The following is a 22,894-nucleotide window of genomic DNA, read 5'->3' as shown; positions in this document are numbered from 1 at the left end:
ATATCCAAGCATTAGAAAGCATTGTTAGCAGGAGACAGGAAAGCAGACTTTATTAATATCTGGAAGAAAACTTCCTGAGTTAAAGGGTTTTGGAGTTTCATATTAAATATATCTAATAAGCTCCTGTAGTTTCAAGTTACTACTCAAACAGAAAAAGAAAATCTCTCTCCCCCACTGGCCTATACCAACAGTGAAAGTAATAACAGAACCACAGAATGCCCTAAAATACTGCAATGAAACAACATGCAGCTATGCCCACCTCCACCACTCCCTCCCCCATTCCCAAAGGAAAACAGGGAAATAAAGACAGGCCTCCTTATCCTGTAATTTACTCAAGTCCAGTATCAAAACTTCCACCTGCAGGGCACTAGTTGGAAAGTTAACATTCCCTTCGAAAGGTACTCAAAAAAGCCTAGTGAAATATAGTCTGTTATTATATTTAAAGCTGACTTCCCCTTTTGAGTCACAAATGCAAAAATATATCCAGAGGCTCAGAAAGATGGGCAACCTCATACTCATACAAAACTGGCAGTTGCACTTCGTATTTCAATAATTCAATTACAAGTCATAAAAAGCTTTTGTCTTTAATTATTGTTTCTTTTTAGGAAATAAATGGCAAACTATATACACTGTGGAGTCTGAATTCCCCATCACAGAGTGTGAATGATGGTCCGGTTTCGAAGCTCCTGAATATACTCTTTGGCGTGGGCGACTGCTGTCTTTGGTGCCTCGAGTGGAGGTGGAGGGCCTTCTACCAACTTCACAAAATAATGGCAATAAACCTTCTCCATGATCCCAAAGCGACCTCTGCCATGGTATCGAATGCGTTTCAGGTACTGGCCTCGCCCTGAGGTGGACTCAGCTAGACAGGGAATAAAAAAGAGAATTATAGGAAATTACTATACTCACAAGACTCTAGTTCAAACAGTTGAGCAACTTCTGTCCTTTCCTTGACTGTATTCTAAAACTACACAAGCTTTCTGGATGGCTGGCTAGAGCAGACCCATCTCAAAACAAGTATCTCCTGAGTACTTACTAAGGATCAGGCTCTATTCTAGTGTCGGGAGAAACAAGAGTGAACGAGACTAGCAAGGACCCTGCCTCCAGGCAGTGTACATTATAGAGGAGACAGAAGATAAGCATGATCGTTTCAGTTAGTGACAGGAGCTATGAATAAAAGTGATGTGACAGAGACTGATGGGGTGTTGGGGGCCAACTTCAGATTTGGGGGTGTCAAGGGGCATCCTTGAGGAAGACATTTGATCTAAGACCAGAATGAATCATCCATGCAAACATCTAGGGTCAAGGTGTTCTAGGCAGAGGGAACAGCAAGTGCGAAGGGACCCTGTGGTGGGAATGTGCTTGGCTTGTTTTAGAACAGAAACACCAATCCGCTGAAGCACAGTAAGGCTAAGAGTGGTACAAACAAGGGAGAGATAAGAGATGAAGGCAAGATTACATACAGCCCTGTAGGATGAGGTAAGTTTTTACTTTATTCTAATTGTGAGGAGGAGCTCTTGGAACCAATGGTTCTCAAATGCTGGTTCTTGGACTAGCTACATCAAACTAACCTAGGGAACATATTTTAAATTCTGATGCTAAGATCCCCATGCCTGGAGATTCTAATTTAGTACATTTGAGGTGGGCCTTGGAAATTACGTTCTGAGTAAACACCACCACTCCCACCCCTCATTCTGATTCCCAGACAGTTTTAGGAACTCCTGTATTACAACTGCCCCCTCACCTCCCATTCCCCATTCTGCATGTTAAAGTTTGACCTTATAAAATCTGAAGAAATCTTTTAAATAATCCATAAGAAGAAATCTGTTCACCCACAGTTAATCAGAGTAATTACCTTCTGCTATTTTCTGAATTTATTAGTTACTTTTTTAGTTAATTTAATACGCATTTTAAAAAGGCAAAATCTGTAGACTACATAACAAATTAATCCACTTCAAGACTCTCCATTTGTATATTCTTACTGTGATATAACTTTATCAGTACAGGGACTATATGAAAATATGTATTTGGCAACTTTCTAACTACAACCCTCATAAAATGGGTCTCAGCAGGAGCATCCTCACTTTGCCAAAGAGAAAGCTAAGGATAAAGTGATTAAGAAAACTGCCTAGGGTCTCAGTGAGATGAGAGCTACTGCCCTTATATCCGCTCCATCTACTGGGCATTAAAGAAATGAGTTTAAGAATTTCTAAGGTGGTCAAAAACTACAAGCTTCCAGTTATTATATAAATAAGTCATGGGGATGCAATGTACAGCATGGCAACTACAGTTAATAATACTGTATTACATAATTGAAAGTTGCTAAGTGAGTAGATCTTAAAAGCTCTCATCATCTGAAAAAACCCTCTGTATCTATGTATGGTGAATTGTTAAGTAGAACTTACTGTGGTGATCATTTCACAATATACACAAATACTGAATGTTGTATATCTGAAACTAATATAATGTTGTATGTCAATTACAACTCAATAAAAACATTTTTAAAAGAATTTCCAAAGAGAAAGCAGCATTATCACTTTATAATGAAGTGTCAGAGGTTCCCTGGATCCACCTGTCAGGAGAAAACCTACCAATAAGAACAGTGACACTGGGAAGAGTAGAAAACTTCCTCAGGGCACCTAACAAACATGATGGCTGCATCTATTCAAAATTGCTACTCTATCCAATTTGAGCACCAGTTTCCAAATGCTCTGACGATAAGGAACACTGCTCCATGAGAGAAACATCAAAACTAGCTAACAGTGCAGCACTACACAACGTATCACAGCACAGGGATCAACACCGTCAGGGTCTGTCAACTACCATCTTCCTTCCATCTTCCCCGAAACACAGAAGAGTAAATGCTCAGTACCTGCTAAATGCCAGTCATGATTTCATGCTCACGCCATAAAATATCACCTGCCTATCTTTTTTATGTCAAAACAAAAACGCTGATTCTTGTGAAACATGAGGGTTCTTCAATATGCTGTAGTAATGGGAATATGCAACACAGCCACTCTGAGGTCTGACTGAAAGCGGGACCTAGAGCGCAGATTCCAAACTGGTTTCTGGTCTCCCCTCCTCCAGTCTCCTACCCCAATTCTGCGTCCTAAGGGTTTCAAAGTGTGTTTGTATGGAACCATTTCAACTAAAATGGAACAATACATAGAAGCCCACTGTCGCATGGGTCTGTTCCAATTGAAATATGAGTGGGAAGAGATCCAAAATTGTACCATTCATTCACCCGACAAACATTTCTGAGTTCCTACTGGGTGCCAGGCTCTATTTTGGTCTCCAAGGATACAGCAGTGACAAAGATGTCGAGGGGCCCTTCTGTTTGCCCAGGCCTCATCCCTGAAGGCCCCACAGCACAATTTCAAAACCACTGCTTACAGTTAGTAGTCTCAAAACATTGCCTTACTAACATAAACCTCTTACCCAAAAACTTCCTATGGTTCCTCTTTGATACGGTTTTAACCAATGCCACAGCCTGCCTCTCTGGCACCAAGGCCCAATCCACCCTTTCAGTTCCGTCTACTCTAGGTCTGCCCTCTACTTCCTTCACACTATTCTACTCACTGTACCACACAATTGCTGCTCATTCCAACCTATGTGTCTTTGCTTATGTGGTTACCTTAGTGTGACAATCTTCTTTTCAGACCCCTAAAAACCTATCTTCAAAGTAAAATTTTTCTAGACACTCTCCATGACTATTCTAACCCATACTGACCTCTTCTTCTCTGCTTTAATACCATTTATCTATAGTACTCTCTTTGGTCGCAAACCATATGCTATCTTGTACAAGTGTTTATGTTTCCCCTGTAAAGTCACTTCTTCAACCAAACTTTTACTCCTTTTGTACTACCCCAGAAATTCATGCTCCGCGAGAAATAGAAATGATTTTAAAATACATCCCCTGCTAATTAATATCATATTTTTCAATACAGACATCTCTGGTAAGTCTACTAAAATTCTAAAATAAGTTTCAAAGTTTTCTAAGACATATAATATGAATAGTGTACACCGTTCTGTTCCAACTCAGATGAACAATTCATGTATCCTTCCAAAGGGCTACTGCCGCCAAAGAACTAGATGGCGTGCTAAATGTGACCTGCTATTGAGACACACAGGTGTGCACATGGAAGGTACTCAAGTACTTTTTGAATAAATGAAAAAACACTAAGACATCTCAAAAGTGGGAACAACCTTCTAAAGGTAATGCCCAAGAGAAACCATTTAAAATAATGTCAATACGTCCTATCACTAGCATTTAGGTAAATGAGAACCTTGACATTTTAACATTAGAAACCCTCCCCTCCCCACTTCATCACTCTTAGCCCAGAAGACTGATTTACGAAGTCGGTCGATCACTTTCTCTAGTGAATCACTTTAGATGCTATGAATCACTAAGCAGTGACATTTTATTAGTCCATGTCCACTTGTTAAGGCTATTCACAGTGTCATCAGTCATCATTATAAGTTTGAAAGGGAAATGAACTTTCAAAGTCTGTGGTCCTGCAACACCAGGTATTAGCTTTAGACTGATGACAGGCATTTGAAGGAGTTACTGTATAATGAGAACATATGTGACCACAAAGCACTTCCTTTAAACACCCATCCTTATCTCAGGTGATGAAAGGGCCACCGCCGACATGAAATGGGAGCCAATAAGTAGCTAGTCTTTCAAATCATAAAAGAAGTCTATGGAGTAAAATGTTTAGGCCTTTTCCAAAAATACAATAAAACCCATTCCCCACATTTTATCGGTAAGAATCACTAGGGTACTTACCAGGCCTCTCCCCTAGGGTTTCAGATCCAATGAGTCTGTGGTGAGGCCTGGAAATCTGTATTTCTCAGATGACGCTTACCAGGGAAGTTTGGCAAATACAGAGATAAAATGTCTGATACGTCATGGTAAGATACTTCATCTTCCCAAGCATACTTATCTCTTTTTCATTCATAATGGAATTAGGCAACAAAATACTTAGTAAATAAATTTTTAAAATTATAAGACAAATCCAAACTACCAGCTCTACTCATAAGATTTTTACACGGAGCTAGATGAAAAGAGGGTGCAGCTGGGGCAGAGATTTTTCAGCAGAAATGTGCATAAGGAGACCAATGAATTGAAGGCCCATTCACGTAGGATTGGTTACGTTTATTTTTGCTCAGTGGCAGCAATGGACTTTACTCATTCATTTGGGGGGAAAGGATTAACCTCCTCACCCTATCTGTCTCTACTACAATTATTAAAGTGGATTTAAAGACAAATTCTATGTCATTTGTATCTGAATTCCATTACAAAGTGCTATCAGCTAAGAAGCCCACACACTCCTATGAAATTGAAAAAAATTAATTAAATTTGATTTGATGTTCAGCCGTAGTGCAGGAAAGGTCACCAAGGTTTTAAGCAAACAGTCTCACTCTTCATCCATTTCATCTTGTCCAATAATTCTGGGCCCTCCTAGCATTATTTATTCATGCTGCTCCCAGAAGAAAACGCTTATGATTAACTACTGTGGTCCTGTATCTTCTGAGTTGTCACATTGATTTCCTCTGTATCCATGCATATATCAGAATATATTTAGTTATACAAGTTTCACCTTTAAAATAAAATATTTCAACTGAAAATCTTCACTCATTTGAATTTCAGAAGTAGGTGTGGGTGCGGCACCAATTCCACATGGGCTGAGGTGAGATTTCAACTGAACCAGAATAAGTATCTCCACTAAGACACAGGTTATGTGACATAGTGGAATTTAGACAATTTTTTTTACTCTAACTGTTGAAAAATTATAAGATACAACTAAATTCCCCCATAATGGTTCAGCCTTTTTTCTATTTGAAGAGTAGCAGTTCCCGATATCTTGAATTTAAAATAGCTTTGATAAAATAATCCTTCTTATATATAGGTTTGGCAGATGGAGAAAATTTTGCTTTGACATCAACATCTTTGTTTGATTACAAAACTGCTGAAGTTAGGAGTAACTGCTGCTGAAGTGAGAGAAAAACATTAACTCCAGCTACTGCTCCACTTTACTGTGGTGTTGGGAGGGGGTAAGAAGAGAACTCTGTAATAAACGTTGATCTCTTCCTGGAAAAAGAGCTGTGTGAAAGTACACTACCAAAAAAAAATCCCTCACACTTTGTACAAATGCCTCCCAAAGCATTTCACTCACATGAGTGTAATCTGATGTAGAACAAGCATGCAAAGCCAGAGACAGCACGTCAGGATGTAACACCAAAGGGAAACTAACACATCTAGGTCATCTGAGTCTCCCAAGGCCCCTCGGCTTTTACAATTCAACAGATTTTCCACTCTGGTAATTACAAGGTTAACCTACAGGACACCTCTTATGGGTAAGGTACCTGGCTTGGCACATTATAAATAAAGATGTTTTTTAAGTCCACCTATGATCCTTTTATTTAACTCCTTCGGGTTGACAAATAATTCATTTAAAACAAAATCAGTTGTTCTTTCTTAGTTTTATTATGATTTAAGGATCACTCTATATACACCTTGGTATCCATTATTCAGTAATTACTGGCAATAGTTTCATAATCTCAGTCTCATTACAGAACAGGTAACAATAAAGCAGTAAGGTCATTACCATTTACAATAGGTTAACATTAGCATGCTGAAGGCTGAACAGCTATTACCAGCAATTTTCACAGGCAAACCCAGTCCTCAGTAATTAGATATCAAAGACTGTTGTTAGATAAAGAACCTGGTGTTGCTATGAGAAGACACTCTCCAACACTAAAAATTTTAAGAGCTTACCTATGTATAAGTTGGATCTGAACTCCACATTGTGGTCTCTCACCGCCATGTCTTGTGCTTCTAAAAGAATCTTAAACAAGGAAAAGAAAGGTGCTCACATGGCTGACCCTGAACCAGAACGAAATTAAACTTCTCATTTCTTCTTGTTCTCTCTCTGACTGCTAATCACGCACCTCCACTTCGGTCAATTTAAAGAAGAATATCAGATAACAGTACTAAGGGAAAGGATACAGGGAGCTTTCCTTTCTCAGAAAGAACTGCAAATGCGAGGACAGTCCATCCAGCTAGCTGTTAAGTGGAGTGTGTAAGCTGTGAAGCAGCAGATAGCAGCCCTGGCAGCAGTATTCTTGGTTATATCATGTCTTTGAGTCTCAGACTTGTCAAAAAGTTTAAGAAGCTCAAGAGCTAAATCTTATTGAAAATACTTTAACTTCAGATCCACAGTAACCATTAAGAACATCAGACAAGTAGAGAAAACCATACTTGAAAATATCCTTTAAGAATTATTACATTTAGCTCAGCTGGTGTGGTTCAGTGCCTGAGCATCAACCCAGGAACCAAAGGGTCACTGGTTCGATTCCCTGTCAGGGTACATGCTCGGGTTGAGGGCTTGATCCCCAGTAGGGGGCATGCAGAAGGCAGCTAATCAATGAAGCTTCTCATCCATGTTTCTATCTCCCTCTCTCCCTTCCTCTCTCTCTGAAAATCAATAAAAATGCAAGGCCAGGCGTGGCTCAGTGGTTAAGTGTCAACCTAGGATCCAGCAGATCACGGTTTGATTCCCAGTCAGGGCACATGCCCGGGTTGTAGGCTCGATCCCGTCCAGGGCATGCAGAAGGCAGCCGATCAATGACGACTCTCTCATCATTGATGTTTCTATCTCTCTCTCTCCCTCTCCCTTCCTCTCTCTGAAATCAATAAAGATATATTTCTAAAAATAAATAAATAAAATAAAAACATTTTTTAAAGCATTATAAAAAATAATTTTTACATTTAAACTCCATAGATATTTTGAATTAAGTTAACTTCCTTCAGAGCACATTTTTCTAAAACAGGACAATTCTTGTCAGAAATAGCAGAAACCAGATCTTCCACTCCTTTAGATAAAGAATATAGCACAAGGCTGGGTACACAAGAGATGCTTAGTAACCGCATTCTTAATTGAATTAAATATAGGCATTACAATGGAACCTCTTAGAAGTCTGAATCCATCAATCTTAACTATTCACCTATTAAACTGAAAAGATAAGATCTGACTTTAGGTGGGAGACTTAACTGAAGTATAGAAAATAATGCTGCTGATACCCCCAGATATACTCAACCCAGCTTTTTGAAACAAGTTACCACAATTACCATCAGCACGTTTATACATAGTGAATCAGCTACATTTAGAGCTGGGTCTTTAAAGATCACCTAACCCAACCCCACCTAAGTTACAAATAAGAAAAATGGGACCAGATAGATTAAGTGTCACAACAGAAATATCAGAGAAAGGACTAGGACTCCAAGTCTCCGGAGTCCCAGTCCAATGCTCTTTCTACTCAACCAGTTATAAAATCATTAACTCTCAGAGTGGAACTGACAAAAAAAAAAAAAACTTCTAAAAAATATATCAAGCCCCAAATCATTAAAAATAAGATTTATCACTTTAAATATAAATATCTGGTGCAGATAAAAGCATCTCAGGAAAAAATGCTTAAAGCACATGACATTCCGAAGGTATAAGGACATTAATGAAACAGAGCACCCTAAATCTGTATTATAGAAACTACACCAAATTCAGAATTCAGGTTGAGCTTACTAAAACACCCCCTCACCTCAAATCTTAGTTTACCTCTTTAATTATCTGGGCTCCTTTTTTGTCACTGAATTCCAATTGAGCCAAAGCTTGGTCAATGGACATTCCTCGAATCTAGAATTAAAGGGTGACAGACAAGAGAAGATAAACAAATTAACTTACAAAGTCAATGTTCCCTTTTCAATGAAAAGCAAATCTAAATAACTTCTAAATCTAAATAACTTTTAAAAAGAGTCAAGTAATTTTAAGTCAATTAAATCTCAAGAAAACTGGAGGGGGGGGATTTAAATTAAAATAGCTAACTAAATGCAGGCAAAAGAAGTTTCAGAAGGGATGCCACTTTCTTTCAGTCAAAATCAAGCTTAAACATGTTAACCATAAAACCTAGACTGTTAATAGTTTCAATAATATTAGGAGAGCAGACATGACACAGAGAGATCATGGTTGGCCAAGCCCACCCTAGGCATTAAAGGCATCTCTTTTTCTGACAGGACAAGTATATTACATGTATATTTGCTGCTTTTGTCTCCTCTCATACCTAAATTTCACTTTCCTGAGGAAAAAACTTAGAAAGCAACCATTTTGAAACAGATTGAATCAACACTTCCAGGTGAGTAAACTTGCTTTCTGGATTCTCTGGTTATAGCCAGATTCCTGATGCCGTTGTTCTAAATATCTATGTATCCAATGTAACAGTTTCTCAGAAGAAAGGTAAAAATTAAGCAAAATCACTCACCTCTGAGCAATCATTTTTGGACTACCTACCAACTGTCTGAACAAGCAATTATACTCCTCACTTCTTATTAGAGAAACTGGGGCAAATTTCTTTGAGTTTTCAAATCCCGGGGGAAAGTCATAGCTTAGCTTCTTTAAGTATTACGTGGTAAGAGTCATTTTAGCTTACCAATTTTGCCAAATACCACATCTTGTCTTTGCTGTACTTTATTTGTCTTCGACAATGGTAGATTTCCTTACAAATAGAAAAAAAAACCAACTTTAGCAAGTTTTTATCAAAATGACAGTAACAGCCTAGCCAGTTTGGCTCAGTGGTTAGAGTGCAGGCCTGCGGACTGAAGGGTCCCAGGTTCAATTCCAGCCAAGGGCATGTACCTTGGTTGCAGGCCCTCGGTCGAGGGGCGTGTGGGAGGCAACTGTCTCTCCCACAGCAGTGTTTCTCTCTCTCTCTCCCCCTTCCACTCTCTCTGAAAAGCCACTCTCTCTGAAAAGCCATGGAAAAAATATCCTCGAGTAAGGATTTAAAAAAAAGGCAGTAAAATGCTGTTAATGAAGTTTTGACTTTCTATGCCTAATGAAAATGCTGCCGTAAGAAATAAAAACATTATTAAGAATTTGCAGATTATTTTTCCCTTCACAAAGTTATATATTTTCCAAAGTCTCACTATTAAAAAAAATTACTAAGAGAAATACAGAAACTAAAAAATGGCTAGTTTGTGCCAATATTTGCTATATTTTTATCCAGAGGAATGGTAAAAGATTTAAATGAGCCCAGCCGGGCGTGGCTCAGCGGTTGAGCATCGACCTGGGATCCAGGCGATCGGGGTTCAATTCCCGGTCAGGGCACGTGCCCCGGTTGTGGGCTCGATCAATGACTCTCTCATCATTGATGTTTCTATCTCTCTCTCTTCCTCTCCTTTCCTCTCTCTGAAATCAATAAAGATATATTTAAAAAAAAAAAAAAAAAAAGATTTAAATGAAAGTATTTTAAACATTTAGCTGGCTAAAAGAAGAAAAGAAAGCCCAGCCGGGCGTGGCCCAGCAGTCGAGCATCAACCTAGGATCCAGGAGATCTCGGTTTGGTTCCTGGTCAGGGCACATGCCTAGGTTGCGGGCTCGGTCCCCAGCAGGGGTGTGCAGGCGGCAGCCGATCAATGACTCTCTCATCATTGATGTTTCCATCTCTCTCCCTCTCCCTCCCTCTCTCTGAAATCAATAAAGATATTTTTTTTTTTAAAAAAGAAAAAAACAAAAGAAAAGGCACAAGAAGAAGAAAAGAGTTTCTGTTGGTGAAGAGAACAACTGCAAAATGGACGAAATAATGGTTTTCGTAGGAAAGCCAAAATTCTAAGTGTTTGGTCAAAAATCAGACTGCCTGGCTTGGAATCCTAGCTCTACCACTTATTATCTACAGAGCCCAAGCTACTTAATCTCTCTCTGCCTAAAGTTCTACTTCTTTAAAATGAAGATACTACCTACCTCATAAAACTGTAAGTAAGGATTAAATAAAGTAACTTATGCTTAAAAAGCACTTTACACTGCCTAGCACATGGCAAAATCTTAGTAAATGTTAGCTTTTGTTATCTTCTATCTATAGTGGTAGGTATATTCTATTTAATTCTTTTAAAATCAATCACCCATTAAATAATTTATAGTTCATAAATCAATTATCAAGCCCATTATTTCATTTGATCCAACTCTATGAGCTGGAAGAGGAAACATTTTATAATCCTTTTACAAAGTGAAATCAGAGTAATCAATCGACTTGTCCAAGACCGCAAAGCTTGTGAGAGAAAAAGCTAGAAGCTAAAGTGCCGTACAGGGAAGTATGCAAAGTTCCTAATACAATGTCTGGCAGGTGTATTTTCAAAGTTCCCCTTCTGACTCTAAAACCCAAAATCTTTCTACTACTATTTGCTATTAACTAACCAATACAGTAAATGGGGTAAAGTAAATGAGGATATAACGTGCAAAACAGTTATTCAAATGAAGCAAAAAGTAGGTCTAAATTATGAAACCTATAAACCAGTAACTACATACTGCCACTTTAAAAAATTTAGGAAATATTTGTCAAGGCAAGCAACAGCAAGGAGACCTCAGAATTTTCTAACATTCTGACTCCTGCAGGAGATTTTCAAATGCCTTAGAAATAGCAGAGTTTTCTCAAGTGGCCATCTTTTGATCTGTAGCAGATTTCATTTCAGTTGCAATGGAAGCTAACAGGCTGAAAACTGTAGCAATACCCTAATTACATTTCAGCAATAAAGTGTCCTGGGGAGCACGGGAGAGGAAAGAAGAACTGTCATGACTGGTCATATTAATCTGCAAAAATTAATACACTCAAAAAAATCTTTTATATAAAAACATTTCAATTCTTGGTATCCCATGGTAGGCCATCTTTAAACCTGAATTGTATATAATTATCTTTACATTTTGTAAAAAAGATACTGTAATCCTGGCATGGGAAGGGCATGGGAAAAAAGGAATCAAGAGTTTATAAAAAAGGAGAAAGTTATTCAACCATAGTTTTCTAAAACTAAAAAGCTCAACATTTACTTTTGGCAGGTGCAATGCCTAAGGATATTTTCTGACGATAAACCAAAGTCTCAGTATAAACCTATCATGGCAAATAAAGTGGAAAAGTTGGAGGTCAGGAGGCCTGGTTAAGTATCACTGCTATTAACTAACCTATATGGTAAATGAGGTAAAGTTAAGATATAATACACAAAATAGTTATCCAATGAAGTAAAAGTAAGTCTAAATTATGAAACATCAAAGCCTGGAACTTTTAAAGAAGTTAACTTATTTTTAAATGCATATAACTCAAATGATGAAAAAGTGTCACCTACTAAAAGTCCTTATAAGAGCCTATGGGAATCCACATTAGTAATGGATAAGTATAACTTTTTATCAATAAAATATGGCTCTTATAGGAATGGTTTTTAAAACAGTTTTGATATATAGGGTGGAGCAAAAATGGGTTTACCATTGTTTGTATCTAGGAGGGTATAGGGGGAATAAATGGTGATGGAAAAAACAATTTTTTAAATAAAGAGAAAAAAATACTTAATAGTACAGATGCTGTTACAAATCTAATTTTTAAGTTCTGATGGCATGATAAAATATGAAAATTAAAAATTTGTTTCAACTATTAGCATCTCTTTCTCCTCATATTTCCCAATTAGATGGGAATTCTTCAAATCAATAAATTAACTCCCTTAAATAAGAAAAAGAAAACATAAAACTGTACTAATTCAGACCAATACTTAGACAGCAATTGAATCTTAATAAAATGTATGCTGTCAAGTTCATATAAAAACTAAGCAAATGACAATACTTAGGCGATATTGATTATCCAGGAGCCTTAAATCCCAAAGGCCTTTAAAAGATGTTTGCTGAGCTGAATGATTTATAATTAACACAGTAATTCTACTTCTAAAGTACTTACCACAGTTTATTTTCCTAAGGATTCAAATGTTCCTGTCTTGTTTATGCTATCACTACTTGCTTAAACTTCTAAACAGATGTAAATGTATTCCACAGCAAGTTTACATTAAGCTGGAAATTAGTCATATCTCAGACAAGAGCAATCACAAGCAATTTGAAGAGGGTAAAAGAATTCTGAGCAGCTAAAGATAAAACTCAATTAAATTCAAACCTTAGGTTCAAACATTTGTGTAAAACAACCAAGTGTGTCTACATTCAAATATAAAACATTGGAAAACCATATATGATTTAAATAGAGGCCAATGGTTTAAGTCATTCTAGCCAATTCTTCATGCTCCACTACCAAGAACTCATTAGCAAGCCTCTTGAAATCAAAATTCTCCCTTCCTCTCTCTGAAATCAATAAAAAATATATTTTAAAAAAATTCAGTAAGTCTCAAACTATCAGTTTAATTTTAGAGTTAAGGCCCCTATCCAGGAGGTGAAGTAAGACAAGCAAATAGATACAAGTACAATCTTTTTAAACTTCCAAAGAGATAAATCTAGTATATTTTCTTTATCAATTAAAGGATTATGCCAATTGTTGTATAATTTTTTCTTTCCTTAACATGGCATAATAAATCCACATAAGAGTGAGAGTGCTTTATCAAAACTTACTGCTGGTCTCCGAGGTTCTCCAGGCAGTTGTGGAGGGTAAACAATTTTATTCTTCTTCTCCCATTTTCGAGAAATGTCAAGAGAAGCACTTGCATGGATGTGTGATTGGGGTAAAATACTGCAAGATGAAAGAAGCCTGTAAAACAACAGACACTTAGAATCTTTCTGCAGAGCCTATGCACCTTCTGAACCGTATTGGTTCCTCTCTGGCAGAAACTATTTAAGGATCACGAGTGGAAACATTCTAGACATATTCATTAACAGAGACTGCTTTTATATAAAATAGCACAAAGAGCTAGTTGATTGAAGGTTAAAGAGAGTGAAAAGTTAATAGCTTGTATTATTTGACTTACTTGACTTGGGTGAAACAGATATTCACCCATCATCTCTTGCTCTCACTGGCCAATAAATATTGAGTCTTTAGTATACGTCAGCAGATTTAAAGTCCTAAAGCAGATTTAAAGACATAACGGACCCCTGATCTGACATGTGGATTTCCTCAACTTTGTTGGGTAAAAAGACAAATAACATCATTTTATAATCACTAAGAAATTAACATTAAAGTTGGCATGATGTGTTTCCTAATCAAAAAGCATACCACCCACCATCCATGAAGTAGTCTTTCCACAAAAAAATGAACCTGAATTGATCAAGCCTCTAGATTCAACACAGGAAATAAAGACCAGGGGAACTTATCAAACATCAGGAGAATACACTCAGCAAAATCCAAGCTGTACAAAACTCTACAAGACAAACACCCATTTTCTTCAACAGGTAAACTCGAATGGGGAAAAAAGAGAGCTGAATAAAGAACCTACAAGCTAAAGACTTAAGGGAGATCATTAATTTCAATGTGTGGACTACTATCACTTCAAAAGAATGACAGCTACTTAACCTTTGGAAATTTGAACATTAAAATGGACACTTGATTCTTAATGAGATACATAGTGAAATATTCATGGATGAAATAATATAGTGGCTGGGATTTGTTTCAAAATATGATGAGAGGGTAGAGGCTATAGACAAAATAAGATTAGCCATGTGTTAACAATTGCTGAAGCTGGGTGATGGGTTCATGGGCGTTCATCATATTGTCGACTTTTGTATGTCTGGGTATATCCAAGTAACACGACAACCTCCGGTGTTTCCCTACTGCTTATAATATAGAGGCTGGCCTCCTCAGCAAGACACACAGGCCTTCTTCATAACCAAGCTCCAACCAGGCCTTTCAGCTTCTTCACTTCACAGCCTAGCCCCACAGACAGTCTTCGCTCCCTGAACAACGCATGTACTTTCATACCGCTACCCTTGTGCTAATATTGTTTTCTCCTCCCTTACTACCTCCTGAATGGAATACTTACCCTTGTAAAGCTCCACCTCCAATGTCACCTCAGTATGAAACATCACCTAGTCCACCTCCCAGACAACCGTTCCCCCAACTGTCTCAGTCCGCTGCTCTCGCCAGCCATGCAGAATGAGCCGGACAATTGTACATAGTAAACGGCAGTAGTACAGGAGTTCCTGTAGTAAGGGTACAGGTCTGAAATTTCTGAGAACAAGTCTAACATCCTTTGTGTTCTAGCACCAAGGACAACATCTGGCAGATGGGTAGGTAATGAGTAAATATTTAACCCAGACTTCAATATTCAAAGTTGTTGTACTTGGCAGATTCTCACACAATATATGCAACTGGATGATACGCTCGGCAATGCCTTTGTTTTTAGCCCTCAAACCATCCAGGCTAAAGAATTTTTAAAATGGATTCTTCTCCTAGGTGCTCATTTCTCCTATCTCAAGTAACCATTTTACATCATAACATTAAGATCAGCGCCTGACAAAAGTACCTGACAAAATCCATACCTTTGCCATCCACATTTAGGTTCCAATGTTTTAAATGAAAAGCACAAAACTGGGATGTATGATGTTAGAGGGCAGGATTTCCTAATGAAACTATAAACCAGGTGATGAGGACAGAGACTATGGAGTCAAGCAGACCTGGGTCTAAATTCTAACTCTAATTTACTAATGAATCGCCTTGGGGAAGCCACATAACTTTCTAGATCTGTTTTCTCAACAGTAAAAGGAGTAATAATAGTAATTACTTCATAGCCTTCTTCAGAATCTCATCTGAGTTACTGTAAGTTAAATACTTAACCTGACACTTAATAGGGTGCAATAAATTTTGAGAATAGTACCTACTTTGCTCGGCTGGGGTAAATTAATCATCAATGTGCCGTATCCTACAGTGTTTGGATGACAAACACTGATGGCTGGTATTACTTTTAAATTAGGCCCTCTGAACAGTTCATTCTCTCCCATTCTCCAAAAAAATAAATCCTGTGAACTGTAAGCTTTATATTATACAATTTCAAATTTTCTCATGTTTATAGTCATGATCATTTATATTTCCACAAGGTTGTAATTAACTTCCAGATATACTAAGTTTGTCACCTCTTTGGGCCTCAGTTTCTTTATCTATGAAAAGAGGAATTGAACTATGTCATCTCTAGGGTCTCTCCAAACCTTAATTCTGTCTCTAGTCCAAATATACATGAGAAATATATGTTTGGTCATCTGAATGACCAAACATATATTTCTTACAAGTCACAATATTGTAATCCCCCATATTTAGCACAGTATCTTGCACTCAATCCTCAATACACATTTGATGAATTAAATATGATGCTTAATAAATTAAACACTATGAATTAATAATGACAAAGCTTTCTGAATACCTATAACACTTTCAGGTCTCAAATGGTTCATAAAATGAATTATCAAGTAAATATAAAACTAGTGTAATCAAATTAAATTATTATTCCAAATTGGGTACTTAATTCGAAAGTGTATTAAATCCAAAGTTCTTACGTGCCCTCTCCTGGCCAGCTGTTAGAATAACACTAAGTTTAAAAATATAAAATGAAGCAATCCTGAGGTAAAATTGAAAATAAAACTAATTCAAATGAGGCTTTTATGACTTTTTATGCGAGAAAGCCTATGAAGAAGGGTCACTTTCTCAAGTTGGTGGAATTAAAAAACAGTGGCATTAAATAAACATTAAAACTTTTTTAATTGATTTTAGAGAGAGGAAGGAAGAGGAAGAAACATCAATGTGGGAGAAACATCAATTGGGTGCCTTCTGTATGCACCCCAAAAGGGGCTCAAACCTGAAACCTGGGTTTACGCCCTGACCAGAAATCAAACCCAAATGAGCCACACTGGCCAGGATGAACATTAAATTTTAAGCCTGCCTAGAGCTCCAGTTTACTGTTAGCATTCTAAAGAATCAAAATAAACCTTTTTTAAAAAAAACAACAGTGAAGGACATCTAAGATCAATTTTTGTCATTTTGAAATTCAAGTATCATCACTAATAACAGCCTTTCATTTACTAGGAATCCCAAATCCCGTTAGCTTCACTGTCTCTCTGTAAATTGGGTGAAGGTGAGTAGGTGAACCAACTCTCCAGAGTGCTTGTACACACAACACACACACAGGTGGCCCGCAGTAAGGTGAGACTGCCAGAGCCATGCAGAAAGCAGGTGAGAGGCTGCAACTAGCATATGAAGCATTTTCTTACTCTCAGTATTCTGATGTTTCCTATTTACCAATACTTGAGGATTAAGTTTAAGTATCACTTTTTAAATTTTACCCATAGTCTTCGGGCACTAGAGAGTAGCAACTGAATTAAGAATTCAGATAAGACAAGACTCTGAAACTTTCTAAAGTCACAATTGAAAGAAAGAACTAATACTTTATATTTATTATTCAAAGTTCATTTTGAAATTCAGAACAAGGTATACCCAAGTCCCAAGTGAAGACAAGACTGGCCTCAGGCTCAATCTTGAGAGTATCATGCAATTATATGCATCAAGGTAAAAAATTCTTTGTTCCAAATTTACTTCTGATAACATTAAGTTTATCCTACACTTGAGACTGAATAAAAGAACAGCCTCCCTCTTGCCTCATTTAAAATCTAAAATAAAGGGCTGAAGTGATATGCATATTCTCATAACTCGATATAATCTTACTTTGTGAAAGTCACAATCAAACAAGTAAACAGTTTGGCAAACAAAAAAAGTGAAATTCCAGCAACTTTGGATGAAGATGTGATCAGAGTTTCTCGACCTCTGCACTATTGATATTTTGGGTCTTTGTTGTAGAAGGTTGTCCTGTGCCTTGTAGGATGTTTAGTAGCATTCCTCACCTCTACCCCCTGGATGCCAGTAACAAACCCTGCCACAGTTGCAAGAAACAAAAATGAATGTCTCCAGACATTGGCAAATGTCCCCTAGGTGGCAAAATTACCCCCAGCTGAAAGATACTATTAGCTAAAGTGACAGTAAAAAACAAACAAACAAAAACAGAGCATGAGTTCTTTGTTCCAAAAGGTTCCTGTTATTATGTCATACATATGTGGATGGTTAATAAGCCAGATTTTCTCACTATGTAAGCCAAGGTTAATAACTAAGTGCCTAAATTTGACATGCTTTTTAAAATTCTCACCTGAGGATATATTTTTGTTTTTTTAATTGATTTTAGCAAGAGAAAGGATGGGAGCGGGGAAGAGAGGGGCATCGATGTGAGAGAGAAACATCCATCAGCTGCCTCCCATACACGCCCTGACCAGGGATCGAACCTGAAACCTGGGTATGTGCACTGACTGGGAATCGAACCAGGGACCTTTCGATGTACAAGACAACACTCCAATCAGCTGAGCCACACTGGCCAGGGCTAACTTTTACTTTTTTTTTTTTTTTTAAATAAATCTCTATTGATTTCGGAGAGAGGAAGGGAGAGAGAGAGAGGGAGAAAGAAACATCAGTGATGAGAGAGTCATCATTGATCGACTGCCTCCTTACATGTCCTCCATCGGGTATCGAGCCCACAACCTGGGCACGTGCCCTGACCAGGAACCGAACCGAGATCTCCTGGATCCTAGGTCAACACTCAACCACTGAGCCATGTCCAGCTAGGCTAAATTTTACATTTTTATTCATGAACTCCAAGTGGACCCTTAAGGCTGCCTGGCATTCCCTTCTCCACTTCCTCTCCTAGCCCCTACAAACAAATATCATAACCTCTTCTTGCTAGTCAAACCTCCCATATCTCCTCCCACACCCTCAATCTCAACTGATAACAATGCTTACTTACTTAGCTAAGAAAATCAAACAATTGGAAGAAAATTTCCACAAGCTCCCACCACCTCATTCATGTACCTACCTGCAATCCATGCCCATACATACTGCTTTCTCTCGTTATTATGCATGAGCTGTCTACACCCTGGCTAGGACCACTCTCAGCCCTTGTTCCCTAGATCTCATTCTTTCCACCTACTCAAGTACATTGCTCTGGCAAGTCTTCTTCCCTCTTTCCATCAGCAATGTTTTCCTCTCTACTGGATCACTCCCATCAGCAAACAAATATACTCCAACGTCTTCCAACTGAAAACCAACCCTCCCCTAACCAGGTCTTCTAGCTACTGCCGAAAACTCTATCGTGTACTGCACTACTCATGATTGTGTCCTCACTGCATGGCTAGCGTTACAGCACCTCATGCATCACAAACAAATGCTTATGTTTAGTTGAGATGTCCAAGTACAGAGATTCCTAGATTGAGGATTATGAAATTATTAAACACAACTATGACTATAAGATGCATTTTTCTGGGAAGGGGCTTTGTGGCTTTCCTCATACTCTCAAAGGGGACTGTGACTCAAATTTAAGAACCACTGTCTTAAAAAGCAAGAAATCACAAACCCTCAGATCACAGGGTAAGATTTAACTAAAAGAGCACAAAATCAATGTGGCTGTCAAATCTTGCTGGTCGCGTTATCAGAAGACTGAAAGCAGACTTGAACAAAAATCAGAGATAATTTTCACCCTTTACTTTGGAAAAGTCTCTTAAGAGCAACTTAACTAAACAGAAAAGTAGGCTAATTTATGTTTCAGTTCCTTATCTTCTTGCCAACTGTTCTATAAAAGTACGGCGATACATAAAAAATGTAACTTCATCTAAGAGCTTCAAGTGGTTTCTGATTGGTTCCAGCATAAAATCTGATTCCTTTAAAAGAACTTCATGGCCCTACCATCCCCATCACTACACCTCCACAGTGCCAGGCACTATAAGAAACATTTCACTACTAATTCCCTTCATTCTTGCGACCATCCTCTAACGTAGACGTTATCCTCATTTTTTGAGATGAGGAAACTGAGCCTTGGAGATGTTCAGCAAAATGTTAGGAGATAACATCTGTCCCTGGCAGAGACCACCTCTACCTTCTACAGCCCAGTGTTTATTCAAATATGTATATCACATGGCTGTAGTCCTTTTTCCACCAAACTGCTAATTTATGACATCTGCAACTTGATTTTTTTTGTGGAGAATTTTAAACTACATACATCTCAGTCTCTCATCATTGATGTTTCTCTCTCTCTTTCTCCCTCTCTCTTCCTCTCTCTGACATCAATAAAGATACATTTTTAAAAAAAGATTATCTAGAAAAACCCAATCATCTTGTATAACATAGATGAAAAGACTGAAGCCAAACTGCTTAAGTTACTTGGCTCAGATTCTCCCAGTATAAATCAGTGCAGGACAATTTAAATCAACAAACATTAACAAAATCTTTACTTTGTTCAAGACCCTATGCTGGAGCTACAAAGAGAAACAAGAATTGACCCTAACTGTCCAGGATTCACAGCTATAAAGGGCTCAGACACATATACATGAAGCAACTATTCAAGGCACACATGCTAAAAGGAAGGAGAAATTAATTTCTTTCATTTTTAGTGAGACCTGAGAAAACCTCCTAAAAGTGAAGCATTTTTTTAAAAAATTAATGTGGGAAAACAGGCATTTCTTCAAATAAAAAAAAAAAGTGTTTTTATTGATTTTGAGAGCGAGAGGAAGGGAAATGGAGAGAGAGAAACATTAGGAGAGACAAACAACAAAATCAATGGGCTGCCTCTTGCACACCCCCTGCTGAGGATGGAGCTGTAACCCAGTCATGTGTGCCTGACAGAGGTGAATGGTGACCTCTTGGTGCATGTGTGGACGCTCAACCACTGAACCACACCAGTGGGGGTGAAGGTGAAATATTTGAACAGGGGGTTAAATAATGAGTAGGACTGCTGTTACAGACAGGAAGTGAGGGCACAACATGAAAAAGCCGAGAGACAACTAAATGCTCAACATATTCAGAAGTAAGTTGATCTACATGGCTGGAGCGGAGTGATAGAAGGTAACCGAAGGAAGTAAAGTGTAGACAAATCCTAATGGCTGTGCTCCCTATTTTCATTAGCCCACCTCTTCATCTCCTTGAACCAAAAACCTAGGGCAGAGCTAAAAAAACCCTAAAAACCTGAAAGGGGGGGGGCTCAGTAATAATTTATAATCACAAAAAGAGTGATGGCAGTTAAAATTTAGGATGAATTATTATATGCCATGCACTGTACTAAACATTCCATATGCATTTTCTCATTTAATCCTCATTAAAAAATCTACAAGGTAGGTACTAGTATTCCTCTCACAGTATATGAGAACTGAAACTTAGAAAGGATAAGTAACTTTCCCAAAATCACACAGTTACAGAGTAGATTTGCACCCAACTTATCTGTCTCCAAAGCCTATATAAGCCAAAATAAAGGCTAAGAAGTGTACTGATCAGGAAATTTACAATCAGATTATCAATCTCGCAAATATCAATCGCTGTACCGCAAAAACGGGCCATAAGAAGGGAGCGGGAAAGGCTTCTTGCCAGTCCTGACCCCAGCTGCATTCCCTAACCTTAAAGAATGCTTCGGTCCAGAGGTCAAAAACGCTCTGGAGAGTACAGTATAAAGCTTCAAAACTTCCTATAACCGAGGGACCTTAGGCAAGTTTTTGCTTCTGAGAGCTTCAAGTTCTTTGTCTGGAAAATGGGTATATACACGACACAGGACGTTATGAGAATGAGACCACGCACTGAAAGCGATTAACACAGTATCGGGGACGACGCGAGCCGCGCTGCCTACCACAGGGCCCTGCTCGCGGAAGCAAGTACCCGGCGCGGAGACGGGGAAAGCGGGGCGCACGCGGCAAGGTCGCGAGGGTCTCACCGTGTTCGGAAAGATCAGAAGAGGCTGCTCAGAAACGACACTTACGATACCCCTTGGGTAACAGGTAAGACTGATCCCCTGAGGGCTATGTCATACGGCGGCGGAATGATGGGGTGACAAAGCGGCCTCTGGCTGTCATCTCTACAGTCCCAGAGCCTAAAACAGTCCCGCACAGAGGCTCGCAGTAACTCACAGACTGGTAAGGAGGCCTTGGGCCCTTCTGCAGCTCCGAGGCGACTTACCCCAAGGCCAGCTTCCCCCTCTGGTTCTGCATCCATAACGCACCTGCAACAGCAACAAAGCCGTCAACTCAGACTGCCACCTCCACTCCCTCCTACTGCCCCTGAACCACTATCTCCTCACCCAAACGGTCCAGTATTGCCGCCGCCATCTTTCTCCCTCCCTCTACGGAAGCCTCCGCGCTCAATCACCGTCAGGACTAGACGCATGCGCAATTCTCCGCTTCCCCCCCCCCGCCCGAAAACACCGCGGTACCTACACCAGCGGTGTTGTCTTGGAGACTACAGCGCGCGGCCGGCGCTTAAGGCGTGGTCCGCCCAACCTTCCTCCGGAATGAATGACTTAACAAAGACCGAAAACTAGTCACTTTCCGGAAATTCATCGGGACCCAGAAAAATTACGAAACCTCACCTCACAAAAGGTCTGAAAGGATTAGGAAAACAAAGACCGCGAACAAAGACCTGAGTGGGCCTTAGTTTTCTAGCCAAGTAAAATAGTCAGAATAATTATTCCTACAGCATTTCTAAGATCACTAGAGATCATGTGGAAAGCTCTTTTATAAAACAAACTGTTCAAACATAAAGTATGATGTCCAAATCCCTATTAATCTCCAAGTTGACCTACAAGAGAGATAAGTTAATAATCATCGGGCACTTGCTACAATATATGTCCAGCAGGCATTTCACTAAATCTCAGTATTCTGCACAGCAATCCAAGGCATAGATTATCATCTTCCTTCTTCAAATAAAGAAACGGATTTAGGATAGGTTAAAGTCTCTTAGATAACAGGCAGGAGTGCCAGATACCCAATGCAAACAAGCAGTACAGGAGCAGGAGAGTGTAGGTGCAGAAATCTGAGCGCTTTAGCACGTGTGAGTTGGACGGAAACTTCCATTCCTTTTCCTCCACAGCACTTACCACATACAGTTTCACAGACTTGACAATCAAATTGAGTCACCCGGTGCTTCTCGAGTTACCAAGAACCCCGGGCCAGAATTCCCACCCAACAGCACAAGCTCTTTCCTTTTTGAGTTCTGATTGGGACTTTTGTCTTTCTGTTAATTGGCTTCTTGCAGATAACTTTAAAGCAGCGATTTTCAACCTTTTTCATCTCATGGCACACAAAGTAATTACTAA

General features: G+C 38.8%; 1 protein-coding gene across 2 annotated transcripts; it reads right to left on the bottom strand.

The window, feature by feature from the left end:
- Positions 1 to 421: 421 nt before the first annotated feature.
- Positions 422 to 21,966, bottom strand: MRPL22 (mitochondrial ribosomal protein L22). 2 transcript variants are annotated; one of them, XM_016213646.2, is made up of 7 exons: positions 21,881 to 21,918; positions 21,760 to 21,802; positions 13,419 to 13,554; positions 9,484 to 9,549; positions 8,616 to 8,693; positions 6,782 to 6,851; positions 422 to 862 (listed from the first exon to the last, which is right to left on the bottom strand). In XM_016213646.2, exons 1-7 carry the CDS (start codon positions 21,906 to 21,908, stop codon positions 651 to 653), a joined length of 633 nt encoding a protein of 210 aa, XP_016069132.2. In that variant the 5' UTR covers positions 21,909 to 21,918; the 3' UTR covers positions 422 to 650. The 2 variants fall into 2 exon arrangements, with proteins under 2 accessions (XP_016069132.2, XP_087673068.1); XM_087816942.1 differs by lacking the exon at positions 21,760 to 21,802 and having other exon boundaries at positions 21,881 to 21,966.
- Between the last annotated feature and the right edge of the window lie 928 nt (positions 21,967 to 22,894).

Source organism: Miniopterus natalensis, chromosome 4 (assembly GCF_054644295.1).
Source record: "Miniopterus natalensis isolate mMinNat1 chromosome 4, mMinNat1.hap1, whole genome shotgun sequence".
Lineage (NCBI taxonomy): Eukaryota > Metazoa > Chordata > Mammalia > Chiroptera > Miniopteridae > Miniopterus > Miniopterus natalensis.
Note: the sequence above shows the minus strand (reverse complement) of the source record. Positions and strands in the feature narration are given on the sequence as shown.

Coding starts and splice junctions, on each gene's coding strand:
- MRPL22 (XM_087816942.1), bottom strand. CDS start 21,966: ATGCGTCTAGTCCTGACGGTGATTGAGCGCGGAGGCTTCCGTAGAGGG. Junction 9,550..13,418: donor GAGAACCTCGGAGACCAGCA/GTAAGTTTTGAT, acceptor TCTATTTGTAAG/GAAATCTACCATTGTCGAAG. Junction 6,852..8,615: donor GAGCCCAGATAATTAAAGAG/GTAAACTAAGAT, acceptor TCCTTGTTTAAG/ATTCTTTTAGAAGCACAAGA.